The following is a 17,546-nucleotide window of genomic DNA, read 5'->3' on the forward strand; positions in this document are numbered from 1 at the left end:
ATTTGCCAAAGTGATGGTTCTGAGTTTGGGAAAGGGACTGGACTGTGAAGGCACGAGATGGCCAGACTCATGTCATCACTGACTGCTGCATCCTTCTTCTCACCATGACAAACTGACCAGTCAGAGACTTGTAGAGAGGAGGCCATTGCCTGGGCAGGGACTTTAAGAGAGGTGACAGTTACAGGTTTGAAATGTCCAAGAAACTTTCCCTTGACAAGAAAGGGTCCCTGCAATAAAGAGATCTCCAGGTTAGCAGATTGTCTTTTATCTCTAGGACCCCACACCGGGCATTGGCTTCTGACATGGATGGGCTTTGCATCCTTTGAAGAATGGCATGTTTATGTAAAATGAGCTCTGCCTACAGTGTACTTGAGGAAAGAGGCTGGTATTTAATACAAACAAATATCTACTCTAAACTGGGCACTTCTATACCCACTCCTATGACATTTATTATCTTGCTTAGTCTCAGAACACAACTGCAGAGGACGCTGCTCATGTAGAGTCTACAATGCAAACGGTGCCCCCTAGAGGTAGGTATTGTTATTCCTACTTAGATAAGAAAAGTGGGGCTGAGCGCTATTTAAGGGATTTGTCAGGACAAATGGCAGACCTGAGATCAGAGCCAGATGTACTCATGTCCTAAGCACAGACTTGTCAGGTCAACTTTTTTCCCAACCTCAGACCACAGCTCAGCTGTCACTTCTGCTGTAAAGCACCCCCTTGGCTCCAGGTGTGTTTGTTCATTTTGAGCACCATTCGCCTTTCCCCTGTAGCTCCACTCAAAGCCACACATTTATTTGTGCAGTTTTTTGGTCAATGGTTGTTTTCCTCCTGGAAAGGCATAGAAACATGTCTTCTTTTTCTCCTCATTGTATCCCTCAATGCCTAGAACAGTGCCTGGCACATACTAGGTACTTAGTAAGCATTTGTAGAATGGATGAATGGATGAGTGGATAGAGGGATGGATGAATGGGTGGGTGGACAAATGGGCAAACGGATGAATGGGTGGGTGGATGGGTGGATGGATGGATGGGTGGGTGGGTGAAAGGACTGCCAGTTCCTCTCTGGTGCACCTGGCCTGGAGGACCTGCCGAGTGTGGGCCACTCTCACTCCCCTCCCACCCGCCCAGGGCTCTGGTGATCACCTGTGGTGAGGAGGCAGAGTGGAGTCCCCAGGGTCACCTGGGCGCTGCCCATTGGTGCTGACCACAAGGAAGCCAGTCCCCAGGCAGCATGCAGAAGAGAAGGAGAGAAAGAAACACACATGAAAACGTGCGGTACGGTGAACAAAACTGCAATTCTAGTGGCTCCGAAGAGCTCACACTAAACAGCAAAAGAACATCATGCTCTAACAAAACAGGGCCTGAAATAGATTTTTAAAAATGAAACCCGAGTAAGAGTCACCATCTAACAAGCACCCACCACATGCCAGGTACTCTGCCAGGTGCTTCACATACAATGTTTCTAAGGCTTGGAACAACCCAGAATGGTCAGTATTATGATAAATAAACCGGTCATTTTCCCACCCAAACTTCTCCCCTAGTCTTCACTTTTTTCATAAATGGTGCCACCACTCATGTAGCTACCTGATCTATAAACCTGGGGGTCACCCTTTACCCCTGCTTTTTCTCTGACCTCCCACTTACAAGAAATCACCATGCCTCATTGATCCTACCCCAGAACAGCTCTTGAAGCTGCCCTCTTCTCTCTAATTTCACTCCCACTTAGTTCAAGCCACCTTTGTGTTTCTCTCTTGAATCATCAAAGCAGCCTCATCTCTGGTCTCCCCTTCAATCTACTCTCCACCTTTGAGTTGAAATGCATCAGTGACCGCCTCCCGTTGTCCTCAAGGTAAACTTCACACCCCTTAACCCTGCTCACAGACCCCCACTGATGAGATCCTAGCTGCCCCTCTGGTCTCATCTCTCTTCACTCCCACCACACTCCCTGCTCTGCCCCAAGCATGATAAACAACTTCCCATTATCAACAGTCCTTCTCATCTTCTTGTCTGCAAGCCTAACCCAGGCTAGTCACTTTGCATGGAACATACTCCCTCCTGCTTCTTCACCTGGATGACAACTGCTTATTCTTCAGGTGTCAGTTTAGAACTCCTTCCCTCCAGGGAGTCTTTAGTGTCTCACCGAAGCTGGGACAGATACCCTCCTTTGTCTCCCCATAACACCCTTGCCTTCCTTCACCATATCATAAGTGGATGCCTCCTGCTTAGTTCTGTAGTGTCCTTGAAGGCGGATACCATGTCTCATTTGCTTTTGCACTCCTGTGCATTGTCCCTGGCACATAATAGGGACTCAGTGAATATTTGTTGAATAAATGAATGAATGAATGAGGAAATGGTGAATCAGAGAATTTATATAATTTGCTCAAGGTCACAAAACTAGTAACTGGCAGAGGCTTGTTCAAACCTCTTGTTTATTTGGCTTTAATGCTCCTGCCTTTTCAAACTCCCCACTTGCCTCTCTAAAGAAAATGATACAAGAGGTTGGGAGGTGTCTTATGCTTGGTAAGAGGCTGCAAATTTCTCCAGTGATTCATCAACATAACTGCAGAAAGTTCTTATGCAAAATGGAGAGAGAAGTAAGGCATTCCAGACCCACTGATAAACAGGAAATACGTAATTTCAAAAATAACACAAATGGCAAGCTTGATCAACATTATAGAATACTATAAAATGTAACCACCAGCAAACCATAATTGTAATATTCCTCCCTTAATATTGTGGGGAGCTTCACCATTTTCAAAGTATACTCTTAGTCAGGGGTTCGCAAACTGTGGCTTGTGGCCCGAATCTGGCCCCACTGCCTGTTTTCTGTGCTGTGAGCTAAGAATGGTTTTTGCATTTTTTTAATGGTTGGGAAAAAAGTTAAAAAGAAGAGTAATACGTTGTGATGCAGAATTATAGAAAATGCAAATGTCAGTGTCCATAAACAGAGTTTTATTGGAACACAGCTGCACTCATTCTCGGTTTGCTTCTGTGCTACAGTGACAAAGTTGAGTAGCTGTGACAGAGGCCGTAAGGCCTGCAGAGCTGAAAATATTTACTATATGGCCTTCTATGGAAAAGTTTGCTAATCCCTGTTGTAAGTAGCTATTTTTAAAAATCTTTCTTCCCCCAACGCTCTGAGGCATGCAAGACCAGGGTTGTTGGCCTCACGTCAGAAAAAGAAACAGCAGGCTCGAGAGAAAGGATGACTCATTTGTTTCCACCTGGTCTCCATCAGCAGACTCCTGACTGTTCTTGCATTCTGCAGCCTTGTCTCTGCCTCAGTCCTCCTTCTCCAATCCATTTTCTAGACTGTGACTAGGGTGTCCTTCCTGAAAAGGGCAGTCTGCTTAAGCACCTCCAAGGGCCAAGGGCTCCCACTGTCTTAGGATGATGTTCCTACATATACATATATACACACTCTGAAGACAATGTCCTTATACATACTTATATACAGAGTCCTGGGTGGCCTGGCCTTGCTTGTCACTTCAGCATCACCTCTGACCGCTCCTACCCTCTTCTGCTCACACTGGCTGCTGGCCATCGTTCCTTTGCCTTGTCCTATCCAAGTTCAGTGCCTTGCTCTCCTGCCTGCTGTGATTTGCATCTACCTCCTGCACGTAGAAGACCTCTCTGCCTTACCCCCCAACATTGTCCAACATAATCGGCATTCTTCTTTCAAAACCTGTCTCACAGACCACACACTCAGGGAAAGCAGACCATGAGCTGATTTCCAGTTCCCTTCTCTGTGTTCCAATGGCATCCAGAATTTACCTTCATCGTAGCCCTCATCATACTGTATTCATATATTTATTGGTTGGCTTTTCCAGTAGCTACTACTTGTTGAGTGCTTATGATAAGCTAGCATTGCACTATGCACTTTCTGTGCATTAGCTCATTAGATTCTTACATTAGTCCTGTGAAGTAAGTGGTGTATTGTCATTGCTTTATAGATGGGGAAACGGAGACATAGAGCAGTGAAGTACCTTTTCCCCTCTAGAATCTAAGACTGTCCAAATACAAAGATAAAGTTCTTTATCTCGAGGGGATGAGGCACTGCATATTAATACTAAGTTGCACCCAATAAATGTTTATTAAAAACTAAATGAGCACAAATGGTCCCTGACTTTCAATGGTTGACTTAAGATTTTGACTTTATGATGGTGCTTTCAGCTATGTCTCCTAATGGTGAGTACCTATTTGACCACTTTGCTTTTCACTTTCAGCATAGTAGTCAATAAATTTCATGAGCTATTCAACACTTTATTATTAAAGAGGCTTTATGTTAGATGATTTTGCCTAACTGTAGGCTAACTGTAAATGTTCTGATCACATTTCAGGTAGGCAAGGCTAAGCTATGATGTTTGGTAGGTTCGATTTAATAATGCATTTTGGACTTACAAAATTTCCAGCTTATGATGGATTTGCCAGGATATAATACCATTGTAGTCAAGGAGCATCTATCTGTACATGAAACTCGGGTTCAGTATTATTTACTTACAAGCTGTATCACTTGGAAAATTATATACATTTCTAAGTTTCAGTTTCTCCACGTATGAAATGGGGATAATAATATCTATCTAATGAAATTATTTTAAGGATTAAATGAAAAACAGTTAAAGCCTTAGTTCTGTTTGCAGGCCCAAAGGCCACCCTACCCTTCAGGGCTATAAAACCCTTGCTCTGCTTAGCAGTAATGCTCAGCTACCAGGTGTAGAAACAGAGAAACAGATGGATAGTTGCAGGGATGGGGAGAGGTTTTCCCAGTGGGTGGAGCAGCAGAAGATAATGGGATGAATCATGGGTCACAGTAGAACACAAAGGAAGGAAAAAATAAAAAAAGGTTTTATATACATCATGCCAGAGATGACTACTGAGTGTCTGGCCCATCCCTCTCTCATAAGCATATTGAAGACTGCTAGTCAACTTGCAGTCAGGTTGTATAAGGTGACTAGTTCTCATCAAGGCCATGTAAGTGGAAGAGGCACGAATCATTTCCAAATGAGGTATTTAAGATCCACATTACCACCTCCATGCTTTCTCTTTTCCTGCTGTGGTGTCCTCTGAGGCCACGTATATTCTAGATGGCATAGCAACAATTAAACTTGTGTGGTATTAAGCTACTGAGATTTGAGTAATAATTTGTTATTGCAACAAAGCCTAGCTTATCTTGACTAATCCAGTAGGAAAAGAGGTGGAGGTCCCTTGCTTTTTCCTGTATCACCTGGTTCTCCCACCATATGACTTTTTACTGGAGGAGTCCTGACTCCTCTTTATTTACAGTTTCCAGGTCCTGTTCAGTGTATTTATGTATATATGTTAGCCATAAATGAAAACATTGAGACCATGTAAAGAAAAAGGAGGTCAGAATGTGGAGTGCTTCAGACTTTCTGATTTTTTCCCCTTCCAAAGCAATGAATGTTGAGTGCAGAGAGATGCTTCTGGGCTACAGATGGCACCGGAGCAGACAACCTTGAAGACAAACTAATTTCTTGGCTTATTAGCTTCAATATGTTACAGAAGTTAAGAAAGCTGAGGGCTCTTCGAGACACCTCACCTTCTGTTCCAGATACCAGGTCTTAGCTTTGATGTCCCTGCAGATAGTCCAAAGACCATCACACCTTAAACATGTTATTAGCAATCATTACTGGAAAAGAGGCATGGGAAGGAGTTAACAAATGTGATGTAGGGGATCCTGTCAGTGGTCCATGGAATCAAACCCAGTTTATGGTATCAACAAGATTCAAATATGCCATGCAGTCAGATCTGACTTACAGTTATGAGGGAAGTTGAGCTCTTCACTGAACCTTCCAAGCCCGTATAGCCTCATTTCTTGAGCAAGGGTAATAAATAATGACCCCATTTATTTAGTGCACAATATGTGCCAGGCCTTACTTCTACCATCACACTGTAACCTCATGTCAACACAACAGTCACCGTGACTGCCACACATTTGGTGGTTAATTTTTGCAAACCTCCTTTCCCCCTCATTTGAACACTACATTGAGATCCCATCAATAATCTCCTTATTTCTAACCCTTGTTTCCAGCCTACCCCAAATTTTCCTCTTCCTTGACTCCTGATTTCAAAAGGGCTCCTTTTCCCTTTAAAAGGTGCAACTGCTTTGGAACAAGATTTGAGCTAAAGTCAGTTCACGTGTCTCAGATCTTGAGTGGATAATTCTCATTTCTAGTTGAGAGAGATGGATTGGGTCTCCCCAGGTACATGTTTGAAGGATGAGTTGGTTTCAGTTTTTGTTTTCCTGGACTCTACTGTACCAGCTTTTGCCTTCCTGAGTCGGGTGGAGAAGGGGTGTGTGTGTATGTGCGTGTGTGTGTGTGCACACGGGTGCGTGCATGGGGGAAGTTTGAGCAAATCTAGAGAGTGGGAGGAGAGGAAGGCCAGAAGAAGACGAGAGAGATATGCCAGATGTTGTAGCAAGACAAATATTAAAGAAAGGGTTGGGATACTTAATGGGGATATTTGTCTTTAGGTTATTTTATGGTGTACTTATGACAGAGTTCTCTTCTTCCACCTTCTCACAAAACCTTCAGGAAAATGAGTATGATTTCATTGGCATTTTAGGACCTAGAAGACACTAGGTGAGAGCGAAGGGGGCCTAGGATCAAGGAGACCTCATTATACTCATGTACTGAGAATCCCCAGCCTGGAAAATTCATGTCATTGGACTTGGCTAGGAAAAAATAGCACTGTCCCTGCCCCCCCAACACACACTCTGAGCTTTCTCCTCTGAAAGTTTGACAGAATTTATAAATCCTGGACAACAACCAAGAGTTTTCCAATAGACTGTCTTAGTATAGTCTTTCTTCTCACAAGCGACCATTCATTATGACCCCTACCCCACCTGCTGTAGCTAGATCTGGGCATACCATGGTCCTGCGTCCCTCCTGAAATTGCTGAGCAGGTGATGCAGGAAGGACAGTGGCATAGTCAAAGGCTGGGAGATAGATGAGCAAAATCCTATACACGGTCAATAAAAATATATTATTGCTGTGCGAGTCTTATCTGAACACTGCGACCTATAGATGAACATATCAAGTACTGAAAGCTGAGGCCAGCATCATTCCTGTCCCCTCTCAGTTTCTGCACTTTGGATCTAGTCTGAGTTCATGTGACAAGTGGCTGATCTGCAGAACTGTAGGAGAAGTGACTAGAGTCAGGCTTTGGCTTCTGTCCTTAAAGAACTGTGAGAGAACCTGTGCTTGGTAGGTCTGAGTCTCCAGGTCCTACATCAGGGATCAGAGTTCAGGAAGAAGGAAGGAGGGATGCTCACGCTGTTTATCATCTATTATGTTCTTGAATAATTAGTAGAAATGACTAATGGTCCAAGATTTAAAAGTGAATTGTCCAAGGTCAAACAGTGAAGTTTTGGAGGCAGAATTTGAATCCAGGCGTCTCATCTCTGATTTCCTATTATTCCATGAAAACTCTCAAGAAAGCTTTCTATAAGACAAGAACCTTCCATATGGAGTTGGGTCAATGGGGATGGGGATTTCCTATGACAGCAGATGACTCCTACATCTCCCTTGGCTTCTCACAGCACCTGTGGCCTGTTATTCTGTGGAAGCCAGAGACATATCACTCCTCTGGGCCTCAGTCTTATCATCTGTAAAATGAGGGCATCTCACTAGAGAATGGCTACTTATTGTCCCTGCCAGTCCCTGCAGGAGTGAGAATTCATTATACAGAGAGGAAACAAAAATGCTGGATGAAATGCTTTCCCTCAGGCTTACCCCTTATGAAAAGAAGGCATACTTACAAAAGATTATCACTCACGCCTCTTCCCTGTTGGCTTTGGGACAATGGTCTTAGTCCACTGCTACCGCTTGGCAGAACAGAACTATTGGTGACACTGGCCCCTTATTTCAAGCTTCATTATTCTGAAGTTCAGATTTCAGCACCTATTCCAAGGGGGTTGTTTTAATGGGATCATTAGAGAGTGTTTACTAGATTAAAACTGTGGCTGTCTTCTGAAACCAACTCTGCAAATGGCTTTATGGGTTTCCGGATTTATTTTGTCTCAATGACTCGGCTCAGTTTGCAAATCAAATCAAAGCTGATTTTTCTAACTGCCACTTGGGTGCACCCAGTGGGAGTCTTGGGAGCCAGCTGTGTTCCCTTGATGGCTTGCACTGGAGATGGGAGGGCGGCTGCCGCTGGCGGCCGGAGTGGTTCTAACCAGTGGGAGCAAGGCAGGCAAGCAGGTACCTGCTGGACCCTAACCGGGTCTTTTGCCCTTTCTCACATTTCTGTTTAACTACAACAAAACTTAATTTTTAAATTGATCTTCTTTGCTCCCTGAGTTTGTATTGCTTTCCCTTCAAACTCTGAAAAATAGGTTTGTTTCCAAACCACAGCTTAATGCTTGTTTACCCATTGGCTACAGCTGTCTCTCTACAGCTCTGAGCAGATTTATTTCCAGGGCGAGCAGATCAGAGGAAACAAATTTTATTTTCTGTAAAAGGAAAGGGCAGACAGGATCTTTGTGGCCTCAAGGACTGATGGGCAGAAGGAATAAGGAGCCAATTTGGACTCAATATTGAGGTTCTCTCCAGCTAAAGTGTTCAAAAGTGGAAGCAACTCCCTGAGGGAGATTCCCTATCACAGCAGGTACTCATGCAGAGGTTGGCTGGGTTTTTTGTTAGTGGAGATTGTAGATCACACAGTTGACCCTCTCTCTCTATCACTTTCTCTCCAACTTTCCACGGGAACAGTCCTGACGTGTAGCTTGCATTTAAAAAAAATGAAGCCATGGAAAACTAATGACCTGTTAGGCCTCCATTCATCCATCCACTCATCCACTGAACCACTGAAGGGTCCATTCATCAGTCCATTGATCCATCAAAGGATCCATCCATTCACCCATCCATTCATCCATCCACCCACGCACCCATCCACCCATCCATCCATCCATCCGTCCACCCATCCACCATCCAGCTTTCATTTATCCGTTTGTTCATTCAACACATTTTATTGAGCACCAGTGCTAAAATTCACCTAAGATCCGGGGATAAAACAATGTTTAAAATAGGTACCTTCCTTGCACTTATGTCACTAAGAATCTAGCAGGGAGACAGACAATCAACACGTAGGCAAACAGAAAGTACACATATTTGCAAGTTGTGATGAGTGCTATGAAGGAAAAGCACAGGGTATCATGAGAGTAAAAAACTGGGGATATATGTTAGATTGGAGGTCAGGATGGTCTTCGGAGGAGGTTTAAGCTGCATTCTAAAAGGTCTTTATCTGTTAAGTAGACACAGATGGTGGCCAGAGCATTTAAGGCAGAGAGGGCAGGATGAGCAACGGCCCTGAGGTTGGAAGGAGCTTGATGTGTTTGAAGAGTTGAAAGAAGACCAGTGTGCTGGAGTGTAGTGAATAAAAGGACAGAAGCCTAGCCGAGGCTGGAGGGTAGGAAGGGGCCTCACCACTCAGGCGAGACTGGTGGGGGCAGGGCCTGTGGGTAATAGAAAGTAGCAAAGTGAGTTAGATGTGAGCATGTAGGGAGGCAGGGGAAGAATCTGACAGACAGGACAATTAGTGGTCAAAGGGATTTGGATGGAACTGGACACCAGTTTCTTGAAGAGGAACTGACCAGTATGGTTCCAGAATTGAGCAACTAGGTCAGAAACAACTTTCTCCTTGGTCTGCTCAGTCCCAGCCAGAAGGACATGAATTGAGATACGTGGGTACCTCCTTTTTAGCAGCTGCAGCCTCAGGCATCTTCTACTGGACTAGATGATGCATTTTCCACGGGAAGGGTCTTTTTTTCTCCTACTCTAGCTTCAGCTCTTCCAAAGTCTAAGTACCTCACTCTAAGTTTTCACATGCCCTATTTTCCCAAGAATCACTTTGGAGCATGTTCAGCTTACACCTTCAATCTGCTGCCTAAATTGATCCAATACTTCATCTTCCAAATGTAGGACAAATAACATTTAGTGGTTCTAAACACTTCCTCTGTTTACTTGTCTTTTCTCATATTTCCTGTTTTAATTTTTTTTTAATTGAAACAATGGATTATACATATTTGTGTGGTATGGAGTTGACTATTTCCTATTTTAACTAGAAGAACAAAACCTAATTTTAAATTGATCTTTTTTGCTCCCTGACTTCCTACTGCCTTCCCTTCAAATTCTGAGTAATAGTTTTGTTTCCAAACCAAAGTTTAATGCTTGTTTACTCATTGGCTACAGTTTTCTCTCTACAGTTCTGGAAGATCTATCTATTTCCAGGGCTAAAGTGTGATAAGTAAAGGGCTTTGAAATGTCTTTTTTGCTCTTGGACTTGAGGCAGTTCCATTAACTTTTTGCTACCTCCCTCAACCCAAGGACACAATACATCTTCTGTATACTAAGAACCCTGTGGTAGGGAGATGCTGTCAGTGCCACATCCGGTCTATCTTTACAGATTGGTGCACCATTCCCCAGCTGCTGAGAGCACTATGACTAAGGGCTTACAGCTGTGACTTTTTCCTGAGACTTGTCCAAGGCTCAGGGGTGCCCCTTCCTCTGGAAACACCTGAGAAATTGGAGTGGAGGGAAGGGCAAAGAGGAGAGAATTGACAAAGACCAATCAGCCTGGGGAAGGAGATACAAATCCTGGTCCTGTTGCCTTAAGGTAGGACAGAATTGAAGAAATTTATTCTCTGCTCTGGATCTAGCCTTGGTTTGTCTTTACCTGTGAGGAGTTTCTTGCTCAACCTCTTTCCATTCCCTGTTCCACTTCCCTCTCTCACAGATTTCTTCTGAGAGCTCTCCATCAGTTCATTCTGTACACCCAAATCCCTGCCTCAGGCTCTGCTTCTAGGGAACCTGTCCTTAAGACAAGATCTCATTCATCTTTATCTGTTTATTGATAAACTCCACATCCTCACTGTGATTGAACCTGCATTCTGGTCTTCTAAATCTCCAAATTTAAAAACAGCCAACCCCTGGCTGAACAACAAGGTAAAGGGAAATGTCAATCTATGGCAGTGATCACAAGTCCTTACTCCCCACCAATAAAAAGGCTTTTGAGATGAGCCTGTCCTAAACCCAGAATCAACCCTTCCACGAGCAAATACCAAACTGGTGTTTCATAGCGCCATAGCTGGGCTTTCAACTTAAGGTTCTGTCCTAGCCTTACAAATAAATTCTGCCCCTAGTGGTGTGTGAATCCATCCATTATATCCTCTGCAAATACAGGGATCAGGCTCTTCATGTGGGATTTGGGCCAGGGACATGGCTCCTCTCACAGTTTGAGGTCCTGAGTCAGCTGACCTCCCAAAGCTCACCTTTCTCTGGATAGTAAGCAGTTCCTGGTGTTAGTTGAGAGTGGGTGCTGAGAGGACAGAGAGGCATAAACTCTCCTACACTGCACCACTCCCAGAGGAGCAGAGACCCAGATGATGGCCCAGGAACAGGCACAAGCCATTACTGCCTGGTGCTTTGGCACCAGGACTCCACAGTCCCCATGCAGTACATTTCACTTCTCTCTGGAAGCACGGATCACTGCTATAACTCCACTATTATTTGCTACAATTCACTTAATGTCTTTTTCCATACCAGGCTGGAACTTCCTACTGGAAAGGACAAGAGCCACACCAACTGGTTCACCATGAAATCCCCAGTTCCTGACAAAGTGCCCTGCTCACAGACGCTCAGTAAGTAAGTTGACTTCATGACGGAAATCATCAGCATCAGTAATAAGAACAACCATTTTTTTCCCCAAACACTTTGCTGTTCACAAAACACTTTTACTTATGTTATGTCACTTGATCCTTACAACAGACTAGGTGGCAGAGGTCTTGGTTTGTCAGGACTGGCTTATACCAGCTCATTATTTCATTAGAACCAATTGTTAACCATTCAGGATTTTTTTGTGAACCAGTTGTCAAACCATTCAGAAGTTGAAATTGGACATGGTGGAGGTATTTACACCCCAGAGACTGACAAATCAGGGCTTTTCTTTTACAGAGAGCACGTTAATTAATAAACGACTGTCAGAAGTTGTGTTTAAAACTGTTTTCTTAATGAACAGATGAGGATCATCTTAAATATTTTGTGGCCAAATTTCAGGAAGATCAGTTTGAGACTGTCACAGTCTCCGAGTCTTGCTGTAGTGAGATGCTGACTCCAAATACACTTACTCAATTTATGAATTAATTTATTTTTAAAGTCAACAATGTGCCAGGAATGTTCTGCCATGGCAAATCTGATTAGGGAGACAAAGTAGCTCCTTACCAGAGCTCTCCTCACCGGGCACAGTGGGGGCCTGCCCCAGAGGCCTGGCCCTGCTCATGCCCCAAACTGTGGTTAACTTTGAACCTAATGCTCTACCACTCTTGAGACTGTGGGGCCAGCTCACTGTGTTTACCCTCTGCCCAGAGCCCCTGCCTGAGGCTGCCTCAAACAGCATCCACCAGAAATGGGAGTCAAATGTGAACCTCAGGCCACCTCTGGAGCCCCCTCTGGCAGGGGGCTCACTGGGATCACACTGTGAATGGTGAGCAGTCAGAGACTCCACTTGGGACCACGTAAACACTGCCCCTATCTATATGGGTCTTATTATGGGTTGCATTTTGTCCTCCCCAAATTCTTATGTTGAAGTTCTGGCCCCCAGTGCCTCAGAATATGACCTTATTTGGTAAAAGGGTCCTTGCAGATGTAATTAGTTAAGATGAGGTCAAATTAGAGCAGGGTGAACCCCTAATCCAATATGATCAGTGTCCTTATAGTCAGGGGAAATTTGGACACTGACATGCACGCGGGAGAATGTCATGGGGACACAAGGCAGAGATGGGGTTGATACTTTTACAAGCCAAGGAAGACCAAAATTTGCCAGCAAACCACCAGAAGATAGGAGAAAGGCAAGGAACAGAATTTTCCTCATGATCCTCAGAAGGAATTCAACCCTGCCAACACCTTGATCTCAGACTTCTGACCTCTAGAACTGTGGGACAATAAATTTCTGTTGCTTCAGCCATCCAGTTCGTAGGACTTTGTTATAGTAGGTATAGGAGACTAGTACAGGTCTCTTGCTTTGCAACTTTCCAAACTTGGCAGTGCTAAATTAGTGACTAAGAGCAACATTACAGACAGGCAAAGGATAAAGTCACATGCTGAAGCCAGATGGGTATCAAATCTAAGAGGCACTGGGCTTGGGGTCAAGTCAGAATGACCCTGAATGAGTCTTTGGGACTGTCCCAAGTGGAACTGTCTGGTTCTACGGGATCCACACAGCTGACCACAGACACTGGCTGGACTCTCCAGGATTAGGGACAGGACAGCAGCAAATGGTTTCATGAACAGAGCACTAGCTTCAAGTCTGACATGTGATCACAGTCTAGGGGTTGAAAGCCCACCAGCTGACCCGGGAGGAAGGTGCCATGATGACAGAGGGGTGGAAGGGCTTGGAAAGAGATTGATGACCCTTCTCTGGGATTTTATATACCCCCAAAACCTGTGGCATTTCCAGTATTGTATTTTCCTCTGTTAAAAGGAATACCGTTTTTAGTAAGCCCACCAGGAGGGAATTTGATCCAGGTAGTCAGGAAGGAATGGGATGGGTCAAATATTGATTCCTGGCCTCAGACGCTTGTTACAAATTCCTCATGGGCAATGTATGGGTTTAGACAGGGTTTGCCTTTAAAGGATCCTGGATGCTCCAAGCATAGTGCCCACCACTAGATTGGCATCCTGTGTTATCTAGCCCTCTGCCCCGTTCCCAAGTGCTAAAGGAGCCCCATTTCTTTGGGCTAATGTGTTGGCTTTCATTGAAATGGAAAACCAGGATGTGGATGGTTAGAATCGCCAATACCCTGACCCCTCAGAGCCCTGCCTGAGCATGCCCAGCTGGGCATTTATACTCATGCATGCATTCCTATCCTTCCACACCCACGCACTTTACATGGGCACACACTCCACTAAAGGAAGATAGTAACCCAAAGATCAAACAAGAGGAGAAGCTCTTATGCTAGAGAGAAATGGAGAGCTTTTCTGCTCTGGCCCTTTAAATGCAACTGCAATTCTCCTGCAGATCAGCAATGCAACTCTGAAGAAGTCCAGCATGGTGCGCTTCTGTGCCTCCGAGAGTTGTGGTCCCAAAATTGCCAGGAAAGTATTGTTTTAGATACTCTCTCCCATTGTCCTCATATGTACCTATTGTCTGTCAGAGCACCTGTTTCCGATTCTCAGTTTGGAAAATATGACTCAGAAAAGTACCCTTTCGGAAGGCTTATGTCCTAGACCGTGTCCTTAGAGTTCCACATGTCCCATGGAGGGCAGAGCAATCACATCAGATCTCTCTCACCTAGAAGTCAAAAGCTGTTGGGAGCCATGGGGCATGTCACAGTGGGGTGGTGACACTTCTTCTGTGAGTCCCCTTCCCTCTCCAGCTGCCTGTTATGCAGGATGCTGCAGACACTCAGCTGTCCTGACCGCTGTCGACAGCTCTGATGCTACCCAATTGATGTGTTCTTCCTTCTACATTATCCGTTTTCCTCAGTGGAAAAGTCTGCCAAGGCCTGTGATTTGTGTCACTTTTGTTTGCAGGCCATCAATTCTCCTTGCCTCACAGAGAGTATTTAATCTCTTTCCATCCAGTAGCCTGAGTTCTTGAGAATTAGGGATATGCTGACTTCTATGACATGTGAAATCAGGGTGACTGCTTACCACAGCGAGCCCTGAGTGCTTCTGTCTTCTCCTTCCTCCTACATCTTCCCTTTTGTGCCTACATATTGAGCTGGTTTTCTTTAAGGTTATAAAAGTTATGTGTGATAAGCATTGGTGCACGTTTTGCCAAGTAGATGTAGATATTCTGTCTGTGTGTCTCTCCGCCTCTGCCCATATGTGCATGTGTCCTTTCCTCTGTATGTATATGCATGTGTGTACATATTCACATACATACACATACATACTTGGATCATTGCCCTTTTCTATAGTTTATATCTATAATTATATATCTACCTACATTCCAGTTTTCATCTCTTTGAAAGCAATCAGTAAAACTATGTATGCTGTCAATAAATGCAGGGAACAGAATATAATTTTCCAATGTTGGTGTGTGTGTGTATGGGGTGGGGGGCTTCTGTTAAAATATCAATTCTGTAACAAAAAGATAAATCTGATTTCTAACCATTCAACCTTGTAATAGGTTAAATGATAACAAACCATTCATTGATTTTGTTTTTTTAAGAAGAGTAATAAACAGAAGCATGCACCAATTGAAAGAGCCAGGCAATTCAATTATAATTAGGAAAACAAAAGTGATGAGCCTGAACAAGCCTGCCTCAGTTTTGGGGATAAATGTTGAAAAAGCCAACTACATAACAATGTTTGTTTTCTCATCATTAAAGGCACCAATACTAATAGCCTCATTTTTGAAAACCCTGTACTAATTGAATATAGTACAAAACCCAGAAGATATATTTAATAGACATGTTTAAAGAAAAACACCTACATAAACATAAACCCAAATCCAATGAAAATATATAGCAGAAAAATAATTGAGTAAATTTATATTCATCACTCCACCAATTAATGTACAAATCTATCCATTCATATGTCCCTCTTGCCATCCATCTATCCATCTATCCACTCAGAAAATGTGTTCTGAACTCTTATGATGTTTTAGGCACAGTGTTACTAATAGGTGCCCTAGAATGTATGACCTAGATGCAAATGACCCCAATGAAAATAACAATTATTTCTTGTTTTTTAGTCATTGTTGCCTAAGCTTTCCCTGTATGGCTAGAGAGAAGAATACTTAAACGGCTGAAAAACAGCTAAAGACAGACAAGGACATGCCAGCATACCTTTTGTAGCCAGGCGAACACAGTTGATTTTGGTCTCCTGTAAACAATGAAAATGAGACACTAGTTAATTAGTGGCAGGTTATATAAATTTGTTACATAAAAAAAAATACATATCTATTTGCATATATATGCATGCATATGTATTTTTAATTATAATTTTAAATTTGTCCTTTCCATTTTTCCCTCATTGAAATCACCTTTTAATTCCAGTTCTATATTTCTTCTCAGGCTATGTACATATGTTGCTTCATTCATTTCCTGGCTCCTCCCACCTCGTAAACCTCTTCTCCACACAGAACTGCTTCATGAATGTCAGATACTGCCCAGCACCCAACAACTTTAACAATAACACTTAGTGGGAACGTTGTGGTATGCAGTATGCTTCATTCAGTTGCTTGAGTCAGTAGATGGAGCAAGGGCATCCTTGGCAAACTTTGTTACAAGCAATAATGCATCTACATGCACAGACTAAAGGGGCACTTAGCAATAGTCCAATCTATATGAAATGTGTAAGAATCAAACTATGAGTTTTATGTTCAAAAAGTCACTTTGGCCCTGAGATCTCTGGTAGGCACTCCTCACAGTCTTCGTGAATAATATGTGTATGTGTTTGTGTAGCAACAGAATCTTTACTGGGTGAACCATCTAGTTATTGTTGGCTGTTCTGCAAGTGAACTGGATGCATAAATTTGTGATGTTGCCGGCATGTAGTGGGGTTACCGAAGAGTGTGAATCATCTCAGTCTACTTGGCTGGATCCATTTCCCAGGAGACTCTGGAGCCAGTCAAAAATTCCAGTTGACTAAATTTTACCAACATCCATCTGAATGCAGTCTAGCAATAAAAAGAAAAAGCAAAGCCTGCAAGTGTGTGAGTCACCAAACCAAAAATCTCTCAAGAATCCAACACTTATCTTGCTGCTCTCTCCCAAGGAGCCACTGCATCTTGAAGGCAATTGTGTTAATCAGGATAGAAAAGGTTAAGATGCAGTAATAAGACCCAGGAATGTCAGTGGCTAAAAACAGCAAAGGTTTATTTTCTACTCAAACTACATGCCCAGTGTAGGTGTGGCAGGGTCTGATGGGTAATGGTGGGGGTGGTCGAGAAATACTCTCATCACTGTAATCACTCAGACACCAAGACTGGTATATTCATTTTAACACAGGGGGAAAGAATGTTGAAGAGTCAAGCACTGGCAATCAAATCCTTCAAATCAGAAGTAGCACTTCCACTACTACTCATATTTCATTAGCTAGAACCATTAATGCCTTGCCTAATTTCAGTGAGATGGGGAAATAGAATCCTCCATGTACCCAGAAGTAGAGAAGAAATGGTAATGTCAACAGCAGAGTCTATTCCATCTATGCATACCTCTGAATGCTAGACATTGTCACTTTTATTAAACCCAAGTATGACTCCCCATAATTATCCCACAACTATACCTACTGGTTTTGATTCTGTTCCTCAGACTGCACAGAAAGTCTGCCCTTGCTTGTGGAGCAAAGATGTCTGGACATTGAAAGATAGCTCTCAGGGTCATTAACATTCTTCTCCTTCAGCAATTCTTTGTATGATAATAGTTCAAGTTTTCTGAGTGATCCATCCTAGCTATTCATCCTGGGACATCCTCCACTTTGTCCCTCTTAATGTGCAGTGGCTAGAACAAGAAGCAACAGTCTGCATGGTCTTGTCCATATATAATTGTCTAGATGAGCTCTATTTGCCTTACTT

General features: G+C 43.4%; 1 protein-coding gene across 1 annotated transcript in view; it reads right to left on the minus strand.

The window, feature by feature from the left end:
* Positions 1–17,546, minus strand: part of PTPRT (protein tyrosine phosphatase receptor type T) — a 783,412-nt gene that overhangs the window by 169,960 nt on the left and 595,906 nt on the right. Inside the window, exons 12-13 of the mRNA XM_063092330.1 lie at positions 15,817–15,853; positions 1,146–1,202 (exon numbers count right to left, since the gene is read on the minus strand). Of these exons, the coding sequence (XP_062948400.1) occupies positions 1,146–1,202; positions 15,817–15,853 (94 nt within the window). The remainder of the gene's footprint in view (positions 1–1,145; positions 1,203–15,816; positions 15,854–17,546) is intronic.

The sequence above is a fragment of the Cynocephalus volans genome, chromosome 1 (genome assembly GCF_027409185.1).
Source record: "Cynocephalus volans isolate mCynVol1 chromosome 1, mCynVol1.pri, whole genome shotgun sequence".
Taxonomy (NCBI): Eukaryota; Metazoa; Chordata; class Mammalia; order Dermoptera; family Cynocephalidae; genus Cynocephalus; species Cynocephalus volans.